At 43.4% G+C, this 25,077-nt stretch overlaps 1 protein-coding gene across 2 annotated transcripts in view; it reads right to left on the bottom strand.

Moving 5' to 3' along the window:
• Drc9 (dynein regulatory complex subunit 9) overlaps positions 1 to 25,077 on the bottom strand; it is a 51,215-nt gene that overhangs the window by 10,012 nt on the left and 16,126 nt on the right. For both annotated transcript variants that reach the window (XM_048454088.3, XM_048454087.3), the window contains exon 7: positions 10,232 to 10,313. In XM_048454088.3, coding sequence (XP_048310045.1) covers positions 10,232 to 10,313 — 82 coding nt within the window. The remainder of the gene's footprint in view (positions 1 to 10,231; positions 10,314 to 25,077) is intronic.

Below are 25,077 nucleotides of genomic sequence, written 5' to 3'. Positions count from 1 at the left end.
AATGAGTCTCTGCACCAGGACGGGGAGCAGAAGGCTCATCACAGACTCCAGGCCAACCAGGCCCACGGAGAGAGAACGTGTCTCATCAAAAACACCTTAACCCCAGCACTCTGGAGGCCCAGGAAGGTGAGTTTCTATGCCTTTCAGGCCAATCCTGCTCACACAGCAGGTTCCAGACCAGCCAGAGCCACACTGAGACCCTGCTCAGAAGAGGAAAAGAGGTGAAGCTGGGTACACCTACAATCCCAGCAGTAGTTCAAGGTCATCCTTAGCTACAGTTAGCTGCTCAAAACCAGCCAGGGCTACAGAAGACCCTGTCTCAAAAGAGGGCAGAGGGGCTGGAAGAAGGCTAAGTGGGTCACTTGTCACCAAGCATTATGATCTGAGTTTGATCCCTGGGACCCACATGGTAGAGGGAGAGAATTAACTCTCTCAACTTGTCCTCTGACCTCCACATATGCGCCCCACCCACAGGATAATAAGTGTGAGAGACAGAATGAAAGCTATCAAATTCAAACCGAGTAGGTCTCTCCAGTGTTGGAACACGGTCCATGAATGAAGCTGCGTGAAGATATTTCTGAGAGCTTGTGACCTCTGTTCCTCCATAATAAGGATGTGCTCTTGGAATGTGTTTCCAGCCCCTCCTAGGTATAGTAACATAGGAGTGTGGTTGTTTCAGATTAACCATCATCTTTTGTTAGTTTATTTTTCTTCTGTTATTTATTATGTAGAAAGTGTTCTGACTGCATATATACCTGCAGGCCAGAAGAGGGCACGAGATCTCATTACAGATGGCTTCAAGCCATCATGTGGTTGCTGGAAACTGAACTCAGGACCTCTGGATGAGCAGTCAGTGCTCTTAACCCCTGAACCATCTTCTCCAACTCAGTTAGTTTGTTTTTCAAGACAGGGTTTCTCTGAGTAGCTCTGACTATCCTGAAACTTAGTCTGTAGACCAGGCTGGTCTTGAAGTCACAGAGATCCACCTGCCTCAACCTCCCAAGTGCCAGGATTAAAGGTGTGTGCTACCACACCCATCCAGATTACCTATCATTTTACCCACTATTCAGAATGGTGATTACAAACATGCTATCCTCGTGACCTTGCTTGTACTTCTGATTGTGTACAACTTGAACTCAAGTGAACTTTTCTCACATGACCTTGCTTAACCCTCAGAATGCACGCAGAATATAAACTGTCTGATGTCCTGAAAAAAGTTGGCCAGTGCAGGAGACGTTAGTTCACCTGGTTTCTAGGCCCCACTCTCCTAAGTTCACACTACCAAACAGAGCAGCATCTCCTTTGGGTAGTCTGTATTTCCAAACAGATTTGCCAGTAGGGCCTAGGTTTCAACTTTCAAAAACGAGAATATTAGTACCTAGAGCGTAATGATAGTCATTCCCCAGTTCCCACTGGAGACTAGTTCCAAGGCACCCCTCCTCCCAAGATACCAAAGCCTGCAGATACTCTAATCCTCTATAACATCTATACAGATTCAGGTTCTTTCAGGCTCACTGATTGGTTGGTTGAGTCTGTGAACGCAGAACCTGTACCTTGTAGGACAGATGGACACTGAGTGTCCTGGTTTCCTTTCTGTCTCTGTGATACAAACACTGACCAAAAGCTACTGTGGTGGGAAAGGTTTGATTTGGCTTACAGGTCACAGTCCATCATTGAGGGATGTCAGGAGCTGATGTAGAGGCCATGAAGGAACACCGCTTACCTATGGCTTGCTCCCTCTACCTTGCTCAGCCTGCTTTTTTTTTTTAAAGATGTATTTATTATGTATACAACATTCCTTCCATGTCTGCCTGCAGGCCAGAAGAGGGTACCAGATCTCATTATAGATGACTGTGAGCCACCATGTGGTTGCTGGGAATTGAACTCAGGACCTCTGGAAGAGCAGTCAGTGCTCTTTAACCTCTGAGCCACCTCTCCAACCCCTCAGCCTGCTTTCTTACAGAACCCAGAAACACCTGCCCAGGGGTGGCTTCACCACAGTGGGCTGGGCCCTCTCACATCAATTGCTAATCCAGAAAATGCTCCTCAGACAGACACACAGGCCAATGTGGTGGCGATATCTCCTCAGCCGACCTCTCTTTCCAGGTGACTCCAGCCTGCATCAAGCTGACACAGACTGGCCAGCGCAGTGAGTCACCGAACATGTGTGGAAACTACCAGTCACTAAGGCTTCACATGTGGTTGTGTGTTTGTTGTTGTTGTTGTTGTTGTTTTTCAAGACAGAATTTCTCTGTGTAACAGCTCTGGGTGTCCTGGAACTCACTCTATAGACCAGGCTGGCCTCAAACTCACAGAGATCCGCCTGCCTCTGCCTCCCAAGTGCTGGGATTAAAGGTGTGCGCCACTAATACCCACCCTGTTTCGTGATTTTAAGGTCTCAAAACTCATGGATTGAAAAGAAAATTCTTCAGTAGCAGACACCAAGCTAGGCAGCAGAGAACAGTGGAGACATGAACAGCCCAAGTCCCAGAGGGAACACTGTGTAGTGGGACACTGTTGTGGGAGGAAAGGCTGTGTGAACGCACCTAACCTGTGTCGGGGAGAAGGCTGTGTGAACACACCTAGCCTGTGTCGGGGAGAAGGCTGTGTGAACACACCTAGCCTGTGTCGGGGAGAAGGCTGTGTGAACACACCTAGCCTGTGTCAGGGAGAAGGCTGTGTGAGCACACCTAACCTGTGTCAGGGAGAAGGCTGTGTGAGCACACCTAACCTGTGTCAGGGAGAAGGCTGTGTGAGCACACCTAACCTGTGTCGGGGAGAAGGCTGTGTGAACACACCTAACCTGTGTCAGGGAGAAGGCTGTGTGAGCACACCTAACCTGTGTCGGGGAGAAGGCTGTGTGAACACACCTAACCTGTGTCAGGGAGAAGGCTGTGTGAGCACACCTAACCTGTGTCAGGGAGAAGGCTGTGTGAGCACACCTAACCTGTGTCAGGGAGAAGGCTGTGTGAGCACACCTAGCCTGTGTGGGAGAGAGGGCTACAGGCTCTGGGAGACACAGTCAGGTGACCTCCACTAGCACTGTCTAAGAAGGATCCTCTGAGGAGCTTGTCTATCTGACACTTGAAAGATGAATAAGCCAATTCATAAAAAATGAGGCCAAGAAATTTATAAATAAAAAGAAAAGGGTGAGGTTCGTGCTAAAGTCTCCAGTCAATGAAGACCTAGATATGTTCCAGAAATTCTAAAGAAAATATGTAACTCGGAATGACCACAAGATAAGATGTGCCCATATTCTAGCTGTTTTATCAAACTTTCTGGAAGTCAGAACTGGAGAGATGGTGAAGCAGTTAAGAGCACCTTCTGTTCTTCCAGGGGACCGGACTCTGGTTCCAGCACCCAGGCTGGGCAGCTTGCAACCATCTGTAACTCTTGCTCCAGGAATTTGATGTCCATCTTATGGACTTCTTGAGCAACACACACACACACAACACAGCATCCAGCAGCATACATGATGCACACACTCAGACATACATGTATATGCATGCACATGCAAACACATGTAGGCACTCAGACATACACATAATTTTACAGATCATTTTAAAAACCCTCCAGGAGGTTATGGCAAAGACCTATGGCGAACAGAAGGTTTGTATTATATCATGTAATATTATATTATGTAACTTTTTATAAATTCATATAACACTGGCTGTGTAAAAAAAGGAAGCCTAAGACATCTGGTTTTAATGCTGTTGCCTTAGGCTTCTGAATACTCTAATTTCCTTCCTGTTTCTCATAAACATATTTTGCAAACATGTCTCATACAAACATTTTAGTGACAGTATGAAACACTGAGCAAGATATAAAAACTATCTAACTTTAGATGCTAAAATCACAACTGCAGCATGCCAGCAATTGAACTGACACACGGGTCCATTTCCAAATCTGCCCACCAAGTAACACAAACCAGTCGAGGCACAGCACACACCTGCAGAGACAGCACACTCCTACAGAGAAACAGCACACGCCCATAGTCACATACACCTGCAGAGACGCAGCACACACCTGCAGACACAGCACACACCTGCAGAGAGACAGCACGCACCCATAGTCACACACACCTGCAGAGACGCAGCACACACCTGCAGACACAGCACACACCTGCAGAGAGACAGCACACACCCATAGTCACACACACCTGCAGAGACACAGCACACACCTGCAGACACAGCACACACCTGCAGAGAGACAGCACACACCCATAGTCACACACACCTGCAGAGACACAGCACACACCTGCAGACACAGCACACACCTGCAGAGAGACAGCACACACCCATAGTCACACACACCTGCAGAGACACAGCACACACCTGCAGACACAGCACACACCTGCAGAGAGACAGCACACACCCATAGTCACACACACCTGCAGAGACACAGCACACACCTGCAGACACAGCACACACCTGCAGAGAGACAGCACACACCCATAGTCACACACACCTGCAGAGACACAGCACACACCTGCAGACACAGCACACACCTGCAGAAACACAGCACTACAGATTAAGAAACTCGATTTAGGAGTTTCTTTTAAAACCTTCACTCAAGCTGGGTGGGTGATGGCACATACCTTTAATCCCAGCACTTGGGAGGCAGAGGCAGGCGGATCTCTGTGAGTTCGAGGCCAGTCTGGTCTATAAGAGCTAGTTCCAAGACAGGAAAAGCTACACAGAGAACCCCTGTCTTGGAAAAAACAAACAAACAAAAAATCCTTCACTCAGATATCTGCCTTCCCTACATCCTATCATCCCAACCATCCATGGAGCCTGTGCTTCCCTATGACAAAGGTCCTCAGACTGATGTGGAGTATTTGTGGGGTTTGAAGGAGGACCAAACTTTCTCCTCCAAGCCCCCCACTGCCTTCAGACATGATCTTCTGAACATTTTATTTGAATCCAGAAAAGATGATGTAGTGACAGAGCAGTCAGCCAGTTAGAGCTCATCAGGCCCTGACGGCTGCCGTAAGAGGTGCCGAAAGCGCGTTGGCAGTAGAGGCTGTTCTCATAGCTGGTCCTGGCTTGGGCAGCACGGGCTTAAGAAAATTTGAAAGCTAGACTCTGGAGAGGGTGCCATTTGTCTGTAACATCAGGTTGTCTCTTTGGTTGGAAGGCAAGAGGGAAATGGGTGCTGTAGGCTGAAGTAAGAAAGCCACCCTCAAAGCACACAGTTCTGACGTGGGGTACAGGGTGTTGCACTCCTCTGATTCCAGCACTTAGGAGGCAAGGAGTTCAAGGTCATCCTGGGCTAGGGAGTCAGCTCAAGCCAGCCTGAGCTACCTGAGACCAGGCATATTTATGCCACCACGGTTCTGCAGTCCAGTGACATTTCTATTTGACCAGACTCACTACTCAAGTGGGAGATGTGAGGCCTGAACAATGGCTGAAATTTGATTCCAAATTCTGAAGTCTTTAGAAAATCAAGAATTTTAAAACTATGATAGAATTTTCAGGAATGGAAACTTCTGTAAAGTCCATACAATTAGGGAGAAAATTAAGTGCAAACTAGCTTTATAAATCTTCACTGATAAGAAATACAGTATTTTAAAAAATACAAGTGAATTAATATTGTGACTAACAAATACACAACAAGTAGAGAGCCACCTGAGAGACAAAGAGAAAGAGAGAGCCCTTCCTCTCTCTAAAACAACGCTCAAGTCTGCTGACAGAAGACCATGCTCCTGAGTCCAGTACCCCCAAAAGCTATTGGATGAATTCCCACAACAGGGTTAGCAATTTGATGTGAGACATACTTCTGTATAAATGTTGTTTTATTAGTTGATGAATAAAGCTGTTTGGGACAATGGTTTAGCAGAGTAAAGCCAGGCACAAAATCTGAACAGAGATATATATAGAGAATAGGTGGAGTCAAGAATATGCCATGTAGCTGCCGAAGGAGAAAGACACCAGAAAACCTTACCGGTAAGCCACAGCCTCACGGTGATACATTGATTAATATAAGTGGGTTAATTTAAGATGTAACAGCTAGGTAATACACCTAAGCTATTGGCCAAGCAGTTGCTGTAATTAATATAGTTTCTGTGTGATTATTTGGGTCTGGGAGGCTGGGAAACAAATGAGCAGTTTCCACCTACAACAATTTGTTAAGGAGAATTGAAGATTATATCTTGGAAGCTTGAGAGATGGCTCAGAGGGTAAGAGTGTTTGTTATACAAGCATGGAGACTTGAGTTCAAATCCTCACAGACAATGGGTAAAGGTAAGTGTTGCCAAGCCTGAAAACCTGATTGCAATCCCCAGTACTCACAATGGTGAAAGGAGAAAGCCAGTTCCTGTAAGTTGTCCTCTGTCCTCTACACACACCCACACACACCACAGATACACATACCCCAATGCACGCACACACACTAAACAAACAAGCATAATTCAAAACATCTGGAGGGAAAACAAAACATCTTAAAAGCCAAGTGTTGCTTGGCATGATAGCACATGTCTCTAATCTTAGTATTCCAGAGTCAAAAGCAGGTGGATCCCTGAGTGCTCCAGGCCAGCCTGATCTATATAGCAAGTTCCAGGGCTACATAGTAAGGTACTGTCTAAGAAATAATAATAATAACAACAATAAACATGTGTTAAAACAGGCATCACTATGTTTGTAACCCAGCACTGGGTTGTGAAGACTGAGATCCCAGGATTGCGCTGGCAGTCAGCCTCACTAAAATGGTGAGCTCCAGGGTCAGTGAGAGGCCCTGTCTCAAGGCAATAAGGTAGGAAGTGACAGAGAAACACACCCACCATCTTCCTGGCTTCCACAGGCTCTCACAGGGCACACACCAGCCCCCGCATGTGCATACACCATTACCCCTACACATGCACAGGAGATAAGGAACTGGTGCTTTGTACATGATGGGCAAGCACTTTCCCATTGAGCTCCCTCACAGACTCCCTTTTATTTTTCTGAAACAGGATCTTGCTTACATAGCCATGGTTATACTTGCTCTATAGCCCAAGCTGTCCTCAGACTTGCAATTCCCCTGCCTTAGCCCCCATCTCCCGGTGTAGAGACTACAGGTTAGCACCATTACGCTTGGCTGCTACCAATCTTTTTTTCTAATAACCCTTCTCTCTCTCTCTCTCTCTTTCTCTCTCTCTCTCTCTCTCTCTCTCTCTCTCTCGCCCCCCCCCGCTTCTTGTAAACACTCAGTTACTGCTTCAGAGCCTGCCCACCTGCCTGCCCCCATGTTCCCTGCCATGATGGTCATAAAGTAGAACCTGATAAAGGAAAATGCCCAGTATCCTCTTCTGGCCTCCACAGCCACGCACACAGCACCCTCACATATATAAACACACTGATTAAAACAGTCTTCAACCAAGTGTGGTAGTACGCACCTGTAATCCTAGCACTTGAGAGGCTGAGACAGGAGGAGTAAAATTTCCAGGGTTGGCTTGGACTATATGGTACTCTTGAGGCTAGTCAATGAGGAGACACTGTCTCCAAATAAACCCCTCTTTAAGGGGCTGCTGAGATGACTCAGTGCTTCAAAACTCTTGCTGCCAAACTTGATGACCTAAGTTCAATCCCCAGAACCCACATGATGAAGAAGAGCGGAACCAACTCCTACAAGATGTCATCTGACCTCCACATATACATCTTAGCACACATGTGCATACACCCACCTACCCCCACCTCCACACTAAATAAATGTAAAAAAAAAAAAAAAACCTAAAAAAAAAAACCCTAAAAAAATTTTAAAACAGTATTGATGTGGGATTCCCCTCTGTATGCTGTGAATACCATTGGTTAATAAAGAAGCTGCTTTGGGCCCACACAGGGCAGAGTAGAGCTAAGAGGGCAGTGTGGGTCAGGTGGGGGGGTGACTAAACCGAATGCTGGGAGGAGGAAGATGGAGTGAGTGAGAAGCCATGGAGCCTCCACCAGAGGCAGGCACACTGGAACCTTGCTGGTAAGCCACAGCCATGTGGCAATACCCAGATTAATAGAAATGGGTTAATTTACGATATAAGAGTAAGCTAGAAATACACTTAAGCTATTGGCCAAATAGTACTACAAATAATATAGTTTCTGTATGATTATTTTGGGTCTGGGCAGCCTGGAAACAAACAAGCAGCCTCCCCCAACACAGTCTTCCAAATTCTATAAAGCTTGCCTACTTTGGAGTACAAATTTGCCCAAATATCTGGACAGTGAAAAACTGATTGTCTTAGTTAGGGTTTCTATTGCTATGAAGACACAACATGACCATGGCAACTCGTATAAAGGAAAACATTTGATTGAGGTGGTTTACAGTTCAGAGGTTTAGTCCATTATCATCATGGTGGGACATAGCAGTATGTAGGCAGACATGGTGCTGGAGAAGTAGCTGAGAATTCTACATCTTACATAGACAACAGGAAGTGGTCTAAGACACTGGGTGTGGTTTGGGCACATATGTGATCTCAAAGTCTGCCTTCACATTGACACATGTCCTCCAACAAGGCCATACCTACTCCAATGAGGCCACACTTCCTAATAGTGCCACTCCCTCTGGGGACCATTATCTTTCAAACCACCACACTGATGGTAGGCTTTGTAACTTTTTTTTTCAGAAACAGGGTTTCTCTTTATATCCCTAGCTGTTCTGAAAGTCATTCTATTGACCAGGGTGACCTCCAACTCAGAGATCCACCTGCCTCTGTCTCCCAAGTGTGGGGGTTAAAGGTGTACACCACCACCACCCGAATGCTTTGTAACTTTCTAAATTGTTCAAACTTGTTGGGCTGAAGAGATCATTCAGCGGTTAAGAGCACTGGCTGCTGTTCTAGAAGTCTTGAGTTCAATTCCCAGCAACCACATGGTGGCTCACAACCATCCGTAATGAGATCTGGTGACTTCTGGCCTGCAGGCATACAGGCAGGCAGAACACTATATACATAATAAATAAATTTTTTTTAAAAAAGGAAAAAAAATTAGTCACTGCCAGTGGTGGCACATGCCTTTAATCCTAGCACTCAGGAGGCAGAGGCAGGCAGATCTTTGTGAGGGAAGCCAGCCTGGTCTACAGAGCCAGTTTCAAGACAGTCAGATAGTTACACAGAGAAGCCCTATCTCAAAAAAACAAAAAAAAAAATTAGTATTTCTAACAGAGTTGGTATTTTTATTTATCACAAAAACCTTGTTTTGCAAACAGTTGCTAAAACTTGGAACCATATCTTTCTAGAAGGAAACTCCCATGGGATGAGGTCCCAGTGACTACAGAAGATCATCAAATCCAGTGTGGACTGGAAGTCCAATTGGAGTGATTAGCAAACATTGTCATCCCGCACAAGGCAGTGTTGATGTCTTACTTAGGAATACATTTCCCCATCTGGAGTCCTATGAAATACTGACAGAGAGGAGGTGTCCTCTAGGGAAGGAGTGGCCAGTATGCTTGGGCAGGACAGGAAAGGTGACAGCAGACCAGGCACTCCGAGGGGCTGATCCCCCAGAGTTCTGTTCCAGACACACTTGCACCTTTTCCTTTCTCTTCTCTCTCTTCCCCCTCTCTGGCCCTCTCCCTCCAAGATCTCACCATGTAGCCCAGGCTGACCTGGAACTCAGATAAGCCTGCCTCTGCCTCCTGAATGTTGGGACTAAAGGCGTGCACTCGGCATCTTTCTCTCTCCTGTAAGGCACCCCATCAGAGCAAGCAGTGGTGGCGCATACCTTTAATTCCAGCATCTGGGAGGCAGAGGCAGGCACATCTCTGAGTTCAAGGCCAGTGTGGTCTACAAAGCGAGTACCAGGACAGCCAGAATTACACTGAGAAACCCTATCTCAAAAAATTAATTAATTGATTAATTAATTAAATAAAATAAAATAGGCACCCTAGCAGAAGCAAAGACCTCTCATAGCTAACTTTCCTGTGTAGTGGTCTAGCTCAGCAGCTTTGGTGGCATCCTCACGGGTGAGTCTCACCTGTACTTAGCTCAACAGCTTTGGTGGCGTCCTCACGGGTGAGTCTTACCTTTACTTAGCTCAGCAGCTTAGGTGGCATCCTCACGGGCGAGTCTCACCTGTACTTAGCTCAACAGCTTTGGTGGCGTCCTCACAGGCAAGTCTCACCTGTACTAAGTTCAGCAGCTTTGGTGGCATCCTCAGGGTGAGTCTTACCTTTACTTAGCTCAGCAGCTTAGGTGGCATCCTCACGGGCGAGTCTCACCTGTACTTAGCTCAACAGCTTTGGTGGCGTCCTCACGGGTGAGTCTTACCTGTACTTGCATCTGACGCTCCTTTTTGACATCAACTAGCTGTTTCTGAAGAAATTTTATCTTTCTTCTTCCTTTTTCCTCCCTAAAAGAAGTAAGAATGTTAAGATCAGGGCTTCTTAAACGTTAGGATCAGCTGGACGTTAAAAAATCAGGTTCTTGTTGGGTGGTGGTGGTGCACACCCTTAAAAGCAGCACTCAGGAGGCAGAGGCAGGCAAATCTCTCAGTTCGAGGCCAGCCTGGTCTAGAAAGTGAGTCGCAGAACAGTCAGGGCTACACAGAGAACCCCTGTCTCAGAAACAAACAAACACAGTAGGTTCTTGGGCTGGAGACATGGCTCTAAGTCATGAGCAGAGAACCTGAGTTTGATTCCCAGCATCCACAGCTACCTGTATGACTCTAGCGACATGGGACTCAAAACCCTCTTCAGGACTCTGCGGACACCTATTCACAACACACTCACACATAACACATAATTTAAAAATAATGCAGATAAATTTTTAAAACCAAGTAAGTTCTTGGGCTCAGTGGATAAAGGTGCTTGCTGTCAAAAACTGACCACCTAAGTTAGAACCCAGAACCTACATGATGGAAGGCAAGAACTGATTCCCACACGTTGCTCTGACTTCCACATATGCTCAACAGCACACACTGATGCACATGCTAACAAAAGCACTCAGTTGATAAATACACAAAATGTAACAATAAAAAACTGGGTTCTCAAGTCGGGATTGGTATTGCCCAGTTGTAATCTTAGCACTTGGTAGGTAGAGGCAAGGAGGACAGGGAATTTAAGTCCAGTCTAGGCTACTGAGCAAGTTCAAGGACAGCCTAGGCCACATGAAACACTGCTTTAAAAAATCAACAGCAAAAGTAATTAAAAGTCTAACAATAGTAGGTTAGCCAGGTGGTGGTGGCACACACCTTTAATCCCAGCACTCAGGAGGCAGAGGCAGGTGGGTCTCTGAGTTAGTGGCTAGCCTGGTCTACAGAGCAAGTTCCAGGACAGCCAGGACTACTACACAAAGAAACCCTGTCTCAAAAAAAACAAAACAAAAAAACCCCAAAACAACAACAAAAAAGTCTTATGAGTGATGAGGACAAGCAAAGGACTCAGCAGGTGAAGGTGCTTGCCACCATGCCTGACACCCCGCACCAGATCCCACAGACCCCACATTGAAGGGAAGAACTGCCACAAGCTGTCCTCTGACCTCCACGTGTGCACTGTAGATTGTGTACACACATGTGCACTCGTGCGTGCATACACAAACACAAACGCAAAAATGAATTTTTGTGAGAAACAAAAAGGGTTGGGATAACCTTTAAATCCCTTCTCCTGCCATTATCCAAACATTGGTGCCAAAGACCCAGAAGGCTCTCCTGATGCGTGCGCACCCGTGCAACTGCAGTCTGAGCCACACTGGGACCCTCCCACCTGCTCCTCCCACAACAGATCCACTTTCTGGTCCATCAGTTGCTTTGACTTCTATCTATCACCGACAATTGGTGAGTGAACTCCCTCAGACAGCATAAATGCTTCCCCGAGTCTCTAGCAGATGTAGGCCCCAGTTCCCATGTGTGAGGCTTCATTTTTTGAGTTTTTGCCCTCAACCATGTCCCATTGGACTTTTCTCCCTGGCTCTCGGACTGTGAAGGTGACGACCCACTCTTTCACTCATGCCTTCTTTATTCTGTCCTCCATGGGTCCTTCGGACGCCTTGGACTTCAGGCTCTGGACCTCTCTCTACCTCACCTATGGATACTGCATCATCCATCTCCTAGCTCCCCATGGACTGTCTTTTAAAGGCTCTCCTCCGACTTACCCTTTCCAGTCAAATCTACCCTCAATATGCCACTAAACAAGCAATCGGAGGAACATAAAAAGTTCCCTTCCCCTTATTTTCCTTTGCTCCAAGCCCTGTTTGTTTCTGTCTGGTCTCCCTGCCCACACTGTGTCAATGTGGAAGTCCCAGTCAGACCTGGGCGGGGGGTGGGGGTGGGGCAGGGAAGGGGTAGTGACAAAGGTTTGACCCTTCTGCTGTGTGCTCAGCACACACCTGTCTCCCCTGCATGTCCGCTGATCTAAGCCTCCTAAGGTATGTATGGATCATTGTGAATTTGGTCCAAATTCCAGCGTTCAATTCCTCAGCTGGTGCTTCCTTCTAGCCTGCTGTATCCTCTGTGGGGCTCTGACCCTTTCAGTCTGTGACACCCACATCTCCCTTCCACACCTATTAGAGGAAAAGATGAGTAGAAAAGGTAAGATCACATGCTATACCACAAAGAGCAACACAATACCAGTAAAACCTGAAGACCCTACAACTGCAAGACCTGAACAACCAAATATGGATGAACCAGAAGAAAATGATCTAAAAAATAACCTCAAGAGAATGTTTCAAATTCTTAAAGATGAAATGAGAAATTATCTTAAAGAAATGGAGGAAAAAACAAACAAAAAATTGGAAGATATCAGCAAATCACTGAAAGAAAACCAAGAAAAAGAACTCAAACATTAAAAGAAGCTATTCAGGATTTGAAAACTGAGGTAGAAAAAATAAAGAAAACACAGCCAAAGGAATGATAGAAACAGAAATCATGAGAAAAAGATCAGGAGCGACAAATGCAAGCATGAACAACAGAATATAAGAAATGGAAGAGAGAATCTCAAGCACTGAAGATAAAATAGAGGAAATAGACTCATCAGTTAAAGGAAACATTAAATCTAACAAAAGTTTAACCCAAAATATCCATGAAATATGGGATACCATAAAAAGGTCAAATCTTAGAATAATAGGTATAGAAGGAGAAGTTCAACTCAAAGGCACGGAAAATTTATTTAACAAAATCATAGAAGAAAACATTCACCACCTAAAGAAAGATATGCCTATGAAGATACAAGAAGCTTACAGAACACCAAATAAACTGGATCCAAAAATAAAGTCCTCTTGCCACATAATAATCAAAACACTAAACATACAGAGTAAAGAAAGAATATTAAGAGCTGCAAAGGAAAAAGGCCAAGTAACATATAAAGGTAGACCTATCAGAATTCTGACTTCTCAGTGGAGACAGTGAAAGTCAGAAGGTCATGGTCAAGCATTATGCAGACATTAAGAGACCACAGATGCCAGCCCAGATTACTATACCCAGCAAAACTGTCGATCACCATAGAAGGACAAGACAAGGTATTCCATGACAAATCTAGATTTCACCAATACCTAGCCACAAACCCAGCCCTACACAAAATACTAGAAGGAAAACTCCAACCCAAGGAAGATGGCTACACCAATAAAAACACAGACAACCGATGATCTCATTACAGCAAATCCCGAAGGAAAAAATGCAAATTAACATCACCAACCTGAAAACTCAATTAACAGGAGATAGCAACCACTGGTCATTAATATCCCTTAATGGAAATGGACTCAACTCAATCATAAAAAGGCACAGGCTAACAGACTGGAAACAAAAACAGAATCCATCCCTCTTCTGCATACAAAAAATGCATCTCAACCTCAAAGACAGACATCATCTCAGAGTAAAAGGTTGGGGAAAAATTACCAATCAAATGGACCTAAGAAACAAGCGGGTGTAGCTACCCTAATATCTAACAAAATAGACTTCAAACTAAAATCAATCAAAAAGAGAAAAAGAAGGGCATTTCATATTAGTCACAGGAAAAATTCATCAAGAGGAAATTTCAATACTGAGCATTTATGCCCCAAATACAAGGGCACCCTCATATGTCAAAGAAACACTTCTAAAACTTAAATCACATATTAACCCCACACACTAATAGTGGGAGTCGTCAACACTCCCCTCTCACCACTGGACAGGTCAATCAGACAAAAAATGAACAGAGAAAGAAGAGAACTGACAGATGTTATGACTCAAATGAACTTAACAGGCATCTATAGAACAGTCCATCCAAACAGAAAAGAATATACCTTCTTCTCAGCACCTCATGGAACCTTCTCAAAAATTGCCCACATACTTGGTAACAAAACAAACCTCAACAAATACAAAAAAATTGCAATAACCCAATGTACCTTATCAGATCACCATGCTATAAAACTAAAAATCAACAGCAATACTATTTCCAGAAAACCCACAACACATGGAAATTAAACAATGCTCACCTGAATCATCAATGGGTCAAGGAAGAAATAAAGGGATAAATTAAAGACTTCCTAAAATTCAATGAAAATGACCACACAACATACCCAAATTTATGGGACACAATGAAGGCAGTGTTAAGAGGCAAGTTCATAGCACCAAATGCCTACATAAAGAAGCTGGAAAAATCCCACACTAGTGAATTAAGAGAACATTTGAAAACTTTAGAACAAAAAGAAGCAAACTCACCTAAGAGAAGTAGACCACAGGAAATAATCAAATTGAGAGCTGAAATCAAAAAAATAGAAACAAAGAAAACAATACAAAGAATCAATGAGACAAAGAGTTGGTTCTTCGAGTAAATCAACAAAATAGACAAACCTTTATCCAAACTAACCAAAAGGCAGAGAGAGAATATCCAAATTAACAAAATCAGAAATGAAAAGGAGACATAACAACAGACACGGAGGAAATCCAGAGGATCATCAGGTCATATTTTGAAAACCTGTACTCCACAAAATTGGAAAACTTAAAGGAAATGGACAACTTTCTTGATAAATATCACTTACCAAAATTAAGTCTAGACCAGATAAGCAAATTAAACAGAACTGTTGAAGAAACAGAAACAGTCATCAAAAGTCTCCCAACCAAAAAAAAGCCCAGGACCAGATGGTTTCAGCTCAGAATTCTACAAGACTTTCAAAGAGGAACTAATACCAATACTCCTCAAATTATTCCACACAATAGAAACAGAGGGAACATTGCCAAACTCTTTTTATGAGGCTACAATTACCCAGATACCCAAACTACAGAAAGACAATACTAAGAAAGAGAATTACAGACCAATCTCTCTCATGAACATTGATGCAAAAATAATAAATAAAATACTAGCAAATCGAATCCAAGAACACATCAGAACCATCATCCACTATGACCAAGTCGGCTTCATGCATAGATTCCCCACAGATGCAGGGATGGTTCAACATACGAAAATCTGTCAGCGTAATCCACCATGTAAGCAAGTTGAAAAATAAAAACCACACGATCATCTCATTAGATGCCAAAAAATCATTTGACAAAATACAACATCCCTTCATGATAAAGGTCTTGGAGAGAGCGGGGATACAAGGAACATACCTAAACATACTTAAGGCAATATACAGCAAGCCAACAGCTAACATCAAATTAAATGGAGAGAAACTCCCAACTATTCCACTGAAATCAGGAACAAGACAACACTCTCTCCATATATATATATTGAGTATACCTATTCAATATAGTTCTTGAGGTCCTAGCTAGAGCAATAAGACACCAAAGAGACATCAAGGCGATAAAAATTGGAAAAGGAGAAGTCAAACTCTGTTTGCTGATGATATGATAGTTTATATAAGCGATCCCAAAAAATTCTACCAAGGAACTTCTACAGCTCATAAACACTTTCAGCAATGTAGCAGGATACAAGATTAACTCAAAAAAATCAGTAGCCCTCCTGTACACAGATGATAAAAGGGGCTGGGGAAGAAATCAGAGAATAAACACCCTTCACAATAGCCACAAATAGCATAAAATATCGTGGAGTAACTCTGATCAAACAAGTGGAAGACTTGTATGACAAGAACTTTAAATCTTTGAAGAAAGAAATTGAAAGAAGACACCAGAAAATGGAAAGACCTCCCATGCTCTTGGGTAGGAAGAATTAATATAGTAAAAATGGCAATCTTACAGAAAGCAATCTACAGATTCAACGCAATGCCCATCAAAATCCCAGCAAAAATCTTCAAAGACCTTGAAAGAACGGTACTCAACTTCATTTGGAAAAGCAAAAAACCCAGGATAGCCAAAACAATCCTGGGCAATAAAAGAACTTCTGGAGGCATCACAATCCGACTTCAAACTCTACTACAGAGCTACAGTACTGAAAACAGCCTGGTGTTGACATAAGAACAGACAGGAGGACCAATGGAACAGAATAGAAGACCCGGATATCAATCCACACATCTTCGAACACCTGATCTTTGATAAAGAAGCAAAAAATATCAAATTGAAAAAAGAAAGCATATTTAACAAGTGATGCTGGCATAACTGGATATCAACATGTAGAAGAATGAAAATAGACCCATATCTATCTCCATGCACAAAACTCAAGTCCAGATGAATCAAAGACCTCAACATAAAGCCAGCCACACTGAACCTTATAGAATAGAAAGTAGGAAGTACACTCCAATGCATTGGTACAGAACCACTACTCCCTAAATAACCTCAGCAGCACAGACACCGAGAGAAACAATAAATGGGACCTCCTGAAACTGAAAAGCTTCTGTAAAGCAAAGGACATGGCCATGAGTGCACATATGGAGGACAATGAGGTCCTTATGGGCAAGGAGAAAAAAAGGAAAAAGTGGCACATTTTGGGGGAAAGTTCAATAATGTGTATTTATATGAGCAGGCAAAGAGCAACACAGCTGGAGAATTAAGTGACGAGATCAGTGCACAGATGGGCAAGAAAACACCACATTGTCAACTAGACAGTATCTGGTGCACACAAGGTAGCCCGGATATCTAACCAGCAAAGCAAATGTTCACGTTAACAGATGATACCTGTGTTTTTCTGCAAGGAGCAGGAACATAAACGTAACAGCCAGAATTGAATTATGTTGTACAAGAAAAAAAGAGACAGTGTTTAAAAAACAAAGTCTTCTTGGACTGGAGATGGCTCAGTGGTTCAGAGCGCTGGCTGATGTTCCTAGGGACTTGGTTTCATTTAACAGCACCTGTATGCAGGTTTGTAACCACCTGTGGCTTCAGTCCCAGGCGGATCAGACGCCCTCTTCAGGTGTTTGTGGGTACATGCATGCACAGACATACACTAAGGCATTCATATATTTAAAAAAAAGAAAAGAAAATCTAAAAAAGGGGAAAAAAACCCTTTGAATTGACAGGGAATATCCAGCTGGAAGTGAAGCAATTGTGAGAAAGCAGCTTATGGAAAGCATTGCTTCTCTTCACAAGTATATTAGGCCCTGTCTAGGCCACTGCTGAACATCCAGCATGGACAACAAACCCCAAGGAAAGCACAAATAAAGACAGTGAGTTCTTATTTATTTAAAAAAAACCTGGACATTTCCACATTATAAATAACTCTGTTAAGGTACTGAAATTTGAGCTATACTGACCAGCGCATTGCCTGACAGTCACACCACAACATGGATTTATCATGTTGTGGTAAAATACAAATTCTTGTGAGTTCTAATTATTTCCTCTCCACAAAGCAGTCAATGTTCCCATGGACCGGGCTGATCTATATACACTGTGATAATGGGGAGGAGAAAGTGGTTAAGAGTTCAAATTCGAGAAGATTTGACTCAAGAACCTTTACCTCATTTGGCCTCCAGCACATTCGGAATTCTTGTCCCAGGACCTGAGCCTTCCATTAGTCATTTGACAAAACCAGTAACAAAACTACCTTCCACAATTAGAAGCAAGACAGTGGCTTTTCCTCCAACAGAACCTGGTCAAGCCTCAGAGAACTATATGGAACTGGAGAACTGTGGCCCCACAATGTGAAGTGGCTGGCACCTGTCATCTTTTGCTCCCCCATATGTCAAGGGAGTTGATGAAACTGGGGATTTTTTTAGAGCTACCTACACAGCATTCAGATGCTCACCCATTTCTGACACACTGGAAGGTCATGGAATCCAAAAGGACTCCTACTGAGGTGTCCCATTGGTGACTGAGAACTCCCTGGGTACTTATTCCCTGCATTCTGACCACTTGTGAGTTTCTGCATTAACCACCATCCCAAAGAAGCCTCTCTGGTGAGGTCTCAGAGCTGTACTCCAAGACTGTAGAGAGTCAAGCTCATTTGTTTATTTATATTTAATTAGAAGTGTAAGCTCCATGGTGTTTTTATTTTTTGTTGTGTGATTTTCTCCTAGGGAAATGTAAACAAACACATTTTCAGTCAAAATAGGACACTGACAATAAATCAGAGAAACAATTCCATCCAAGGTGAATTGGAGTTACTAAATAGGAATATAGGGTGCCTCTTGGGCAGATCCATCATTAAAAAATAGTAGTGGTGTGTAGTAAACTTCTGAAGTATTGATCAATGTGGTACAAGGATCGAATGAGGTAATAAATATGAAAGTCTTTTTTTAAAAAGGCTTATAATTAGAAATCTATACATGAGTATATATCTGTGAGTCAACTCTACATGTGTGTGTATGTAGCTCAGATTTAACTCTTCATGTATATGTGTATGAAACCTGGTTTCAACTCTGCGTATTTGAGCATGTAACTTAGATTCAATTCTCATTTAAAAATATATACACATATATAGATCTAGTTATAAAAGCAGATGTTTTTAAATAGCAACCATGTGGCTTTCCTCCATCTTAACTGGTGACCTCATCGGGATGTGAGTAGCCACATGGCTGCCGACCGTCTTTACTAAGGTTAGAACATGTGCCACGAGACATGGCATAATGCAACAGCTGTGGAACTTCTTAGTCCTAGCGAGTGCTCTGTTTACCATTGTATCTCCTTTCAGACGAAGGAAGCAGCAAGTCTCAAAGGTTTTAGATTGGTATGAACTTTCATATGATGATAGAAATTTAAGATTCTATTTGCCACAACATACTGCACATGGAATTCACACGCTTATGATATACTTTATAAGGGGATAAAATGTTGAGGTTATAAAGGTTCAGATGAACAGAAGCTGATTCAAGATGTATGTCTAACTACTTATGTCTTTGCTAACTATGCAACATCAAGCTCCTAGAGAATTTAGATAAGTAACAACATACATTTGATAAATACAGGGGGGTTTTTTGGTTTTTGTTTGTTTCTTTGGGTTTTGAGACAGGGTTTTTCTGTATCTTTGGAACCTGTCCTGGAACTAGCCCTTGTAGACCAGGCTGGTCTCGAACTCACAGATATCCGCCTACCTCTGCCTTCCGAGTGCTGGGATTAAAGGCATGCGTCACTGCTGCCCGGCCAAAATTGTCATTCTTAAGACTAAAGCTAACAGCGATGGAAGGTAAAGTTCTAGTCATTTGAAAGCTACTAATTTACTATAAACTGCTAAGGATAAGACATGCAAGTTAAGCCAGGTGGTGGTGGTGCACGCCTTTAATCCCAGCACTCGGGAGGCAGAAGCAATGTAGAACTTACATTTACCCGCCTTAAAACATCTTCTTAGATCCTCATAACTTAAGCTTTCATATCCTCAGATCTTACATAAACTTTCTACCTCTTTCCTACCCAGTTATTCACCATGAGACACAGGTGATGACTGCTGGGAGTAGCCATTGTAAAGCGAGTTCCTTGCACTAAAGGAATAGTAAAAAGCTACATTGAAATCTGTTTTGTGATTTTCTCTTTTCTGAGTCTGGTAGCAAGGTAAACTATGTCTAGACCTAGCAGTAGCTTAGCAAGCAGGGGCCTGAGGCCTAATTTTACAGACGAAGAGAACTGAGAAGGCAGTTGCAGCCTTGGTTGCTGGTAAGCCGGCAAAGCTATCACTAGCCTTGTCAACACCAAGAGATCAGAGTAAGCAGGAAGTGCAACCCAGGCAACTCCCAAATCTATATAAACGACAGCCACGCTAAGTTCCTCTGTGGTCACTGTGGGCAGAGGGCTCAAGGCAGCTTCAGTTTTCGGCTGTAGGCCCAGAAGAGCTGACTAATTTTCCTGTGGAGTAGGAACTTGGGGACACCGCCTACCTTGTCCAGGCAAAGTGGGGCAATTGACTCCTCAGGGTTCTGCTTGTCCACAGTTTGTGCAGCATCCTGTCAGTGTTTAAGGGGAAGGGCAGTTTTGCACCCAGGGGGCAGCTTTGCCACATTTATTTTTTTTAATATTTTTAAAAAGATTTATTTAGGCTGGTCCGAAGGTAGTGAGTTCTTTCAGTTGATTGTTCACTGTCAGCCATTTATGACAATTGTTAGCAATTGTTCACAATTGTATAACAATTGATTACCCTGTTCTCACTACTATACTTGACTAGTCTTTAAAAAAAAAGAAAAAAAAGAAAAAAAAATGAAAAATTCAAAAAAAATGTAAAAAAAAAAGAAAAAAGATTTATTTATTAACTATACAGTGTTAGGCCTGCATGTGTCCTTGCAGACCAGTAGAGGGCATCAGATTTCATTACAGGTGGTTGTGAGTCATGGCTGTGAGTTATGAGTTATGATTGCTCAGGACCTCTGGAAGAGCAGCCGCTGCTCTTAAGCACTGAGCCATCTCTCCAGCCCCACTTTGTAACATTTAAAGCAAGCTCTAGGTAGAGGTTCTTCTGTGCCCACCATCTTCTTTGGAGGAGATTGGGGTTCTGCTGGGAGCTGACATGCCTCTCTATCACCAAAAGCTTTTCTCTTAAACATTTTAAAGGCCATATTCTGGCATGCAGTCAGAAGATGTAAGAGCTTAAGTGGTGACAAGAAAGTGATTTACAGTCGATAAGAAGAATAAAAATGCTCAGATTTCTTCCCCTTGCTATGTTACTGCTGTATTAAGGCTTCAAAGATCCAGAGCTAGAGAGATGGCACAGAGGTTAAGGGCACTGGCTGTTTGTTCTTCCAGCAGGCCCTGAGTTCCTGAGTTCAATTCCCAGCATGTAACTGACTCACATGGTGGCTCACAATCATCTAATGAGATCTGGTGCCCTCTTCTGGCCTGCAGGAATGCAGGAATGCAGGCAGAGCACTGTAGATATAATTAATAAATAAATCTTTAAAGAAAATTTCAAAAAATCCAGAGTTTTAACATTAACCTCCTTTGCTTGTCTTATAAGTATAGACTCAAAAGTGCTTCTCATTGTACTTATTTTTTTTTTTTTTGTCTAATTTATAAGCATCCAGCCTTCTGGCTAGAGGAAGAAAAAAAAACCTTCTTTAACGGCCTATATTTGTGCTGAAAATCAAGATAAAGAGAGCTTTTACTCTTCTGCTCCACGGGAGGTGTGTGTCCTCCCTCAGTTTCCCTTCCAGAGTATTTATGCTTTGAACCCAAATTCATTTCCCAAGCGTCACTGTGACACGAAGCTGTGCATCTGCTGCCTTTCCTACAATGTGGATTTCAGTGTAGATTACAAACAAGAAACCTAGCTCTTTTTTATACATTTTATAAACTTAAAAAAATTCTTGTAAGTTTCAGGAAATCAACTTGAATCCACCTCTCATGGTCACATGACCCCAGATAAGTACTATTGTCAACAACAGCCTGCTTTCCTACCTGCCTATTCCACTTATTCTTGAGGGTGGGATCTTCTCACTCCTTTTTCTGGTCTGGGGACTCACCTCCCTCAATACCAGCACCACAGGCCTAAAATATAATACACAGCTAAGAAAAAAAATCCCCTGAAACTCCTTAACTGTATCTTCTGTCCCTAATATAGATCTGTCCCAGCATCCAGCCAGCCCAGGTATCCCCAACCCCTCAAGGCGCATTTTGACACTTCATCCTAACAGTCACAGAACTGTTTTTCCACAGGTAGATAATGGCTTTTCTTATGTTTTTGTTCCTGGAAAGGTCGCCCAGAGATTTGGAATTGGAAATAGCAGATACCAATAGAAGTGGAGAACAAAGTCACACTAAACGTAAGGGAATAATAAACTCTACTGAACAATGTGTCTCCCCAATCTCCTTCCCCTGGCCACTAGCCACAACAGTCCTCATAGCTCACTCCCAGCTAGCCTACAGCAAAGCACCAGCCACTTGGCTCCTCTCCACAGCAGTGGCAGAGAGGAAAAAAATCGGGGTGGGGTGATGGTGGAGGGAATTATCTCAGAGAATGAACAGAACACAGGAGAAGTCACAAGTCAAAACCGTAACAGAAATATGGCAGCTGGAAGCAAGGGGGGATGTTGGTTTGGTGCGGCTTGCTTACCGGGCCCTCGGTCCAGGCTTCCTGGTTCAGGACATAACTATAATTAATGATGTATTCACTGACAGAAGAGAAAAGGCTAGCAGGACCTGGTGACACAGGCCATTACAACCAACTGCAGCTCTTAGGGAGGCGGAATCAAGAAGATTACAAAGTCAAGGTCTCCCTTGGCTAACTGGGCACCCGAGGACAAGAAAGAGTTCTTCAGCATCAACATACACACCCGCCATTGCCTGGACAGGCTTTCATTTTGAGCCCAAGTGAACTTGGAACTTAACTCTGTGCCCCAGGCTGGACTTGAACTCACAGCAACCCTCATACCTTAGCCTCCTGAATTCTAGTATTAGTAATGAGTTGCCATGCCTGGGAGCATAAACTCTTTTTAATTAAGTAAACTGGGCTAAAAGATAAAGCTAAGGAAATCTGAGATTAGAATAAAAACAAGACAGCTGGAAGGGGGCAGAGAGACACACTCCTCTCGATGATTACACAGTGCGTGTCATAGTTCAGATGAACTAAGACATCTTAGCTCTCAATTCTCTGCTCAATATTTCAGTAAACTCAAGACGGCCCTTTAAGAGCCTCGTCCAGTTAACAGAAAGCCCACTCTTCCAAGACAAACGAGGGGTTTACAGATACATCAGAGTCCCAGCGATAAGTCTCCCATCAGACACAGGCCCCAACAGAGAACAACGTAGAATGTGGCCACATAATCGCACATTCTTAGAGTTCTCTTGTAATTCGTCTGTATTATTGTGCTATGTGGTTAGAGGAAACTGAAAACTCACATGTTTGCCTCAAATGACTGATTTGCCAAGTGACAGGCAGCTCAGCCCCTCCTCCGGATGAGAGCTAGAATTGGAGTCAGGCATATAAACGTTGATACTGTCTTTCACACTTTCCTCCTCAAGCTTAGAGTTTCTTTGATTCTCTAAGTTCCTCTTATAGGCAACATTATGTCTGTTGTATACACATGTAGAGGCCACTAATAGACACCTACTGTCTGCTGTGTCCTTCTCCACCTTGACAGCGTCTCTCACTGATTCACCTGACTCGCCACTCAGAAAGCCCCAGGGTTACAGGCATATGCTGCTGTGTCCAGCTGGTTTTGTTTTACGTGGATGCTGGGCATAGAACTCAGGTCTTCAGGCTTATAAAGCAAGCACTCTACTGACTGAAGCATCCCCCACCTAAAAAATAAAGTTTAGCCCACAGGATCGACCTTCTCAGGAAACATCGGTCATATCAGTCATTGTGTGGAGGCAGGGAGAAATGAGTGCCGACATGAAGTGAAGCCAGGTGCAGAGATCATGCCCTCGCCCACATGCAGACCTGTCAGATGTCCTACTAGTATCTCTGACATAGCCTCACTCTGTACACTGAGGGGACCGCAATGCTTCTGTAGCTGAACTCACAGGAATACCTTCCTTCCTATACTTATAGTACTAGAGAAAATGAGTTCCCAAGTCCCTTGACTTCCAGTTTCCAAAGTAAATATGCATCAGAACATTTGAGCCACATGTAAACTCTAAAAGTTCACCGTGGGCTCTTCCTCATGACTTGAACCTTTTGTTGATAAAAAACAAACAATATGTTAAATATACAGAGATGATTACACTTAATAATGCTAATTGTCATAGAAAAAATTTTTTTTAAAAAAAATGTATTAACCTGAAAAAAATAGCCCTTTAAAAATCTAACAACTTTGCCAGGTGGTGGTGTTGCACTCAGGAGGCAGAAGTAGATGGGTCTCTGAGTTCAAGGCCAGCCTAGTCTATAGAGTGAGTTCCAGGACAGCCAGGGCTACACAGAGAAGCCCTAGATTGAAAAAAAAATAATCTAACAATTTTAAAAAAGTGATGCCCAGTCAAAATTCACTCATAATTGTCAAAGAATAAAACTTCAGCATGTAGAACTCTAAAATAACTCTAAAGCCATTTCTGACAACTCTTGAAGCCAATTTTGAGGCCTCTCAGCAGTAATGTTCCCCCTCCACTGGGAACCAAGGACATAACAGCTACACATGCACGTACTGAGATGTTGGGAACTTTCCATCTCCCTGAATAGGGGTAAGATAACCTTTACGTGTTGACTCAGTTCCTGGTGTTTTGACTCAGTCCCTGGGAAAGGAGCAAAGTGACCCTCAGATGTTCCCTCTTACCTCATCTCATCTGGCAACCGCTCTTCAGCCAATTATTGATAATAGCCCTTTTGAATAAGCCAATCATAATGGTTAAGGAACAACCCTCAAACACCCCCCTTCTTTTTGTGGCTTTTTCTTTTAAAAATAGCCTGTACCAGCTATTTTGGGGTCTTTCTGACTCCTCGAATGCTGAAAGACCCTATCATGACAGAATTAATAAAATTCTCATGCTTTTACACCAACTATGGTGTGAGAGATGGTCTCTTGGGGAGACTCCTCCTCGGCGCTTGGACTCTAGGATTCAACAAGCAAAGTTAGTTCAACATCTAGTTTGCTTTTATTCCAATTCATGAATGGGCATCATCCCATTGGTGGGGCACCCTGACGTTTGCCCATCTCTGAGACAGAGACCGCCGCATATGCTGAGCATCTATGACAGAGAGGCAGTCTAATGAGTTCAGCCAAGGAAGTTGTTTTAGGTAGAAATGGACCAAAGCAGCAGAAATAGGGACTAAAAGGCACACTGGTCATTTCAAAGAGACTTGCTTTTCTTACAGGGTCCCAGTAGACAGAACTGCCTTTTCAGGTATGACATTTGCTCACTGGACTCTCCGATTGGCTGCTGTGAATTTCCTGGCTTTTAGAAAACTGGCCTGGGGCTGGAGAGATGGTTCAGTGGTTAAGAGCATTGCCTGCTCTTC

This window comes from Myodes glareolus, chromosome 2 (assembly GCF_982192425.1).
Source record: "Myodes glareolus chromosome 2, mMyoGla1.1, whole genome shotgun sequence".
NCBI lineage: Eukaryota > Metazoa > Chordata > Mammalia > Rodentia > Cricetidae > Myodes > Myodes glareolus.
The sequence above is the reverse complement of the archived record's forward strand: the minus strand, read 5'-3'. Positions and strand labels throughout refer to the sequence as shown.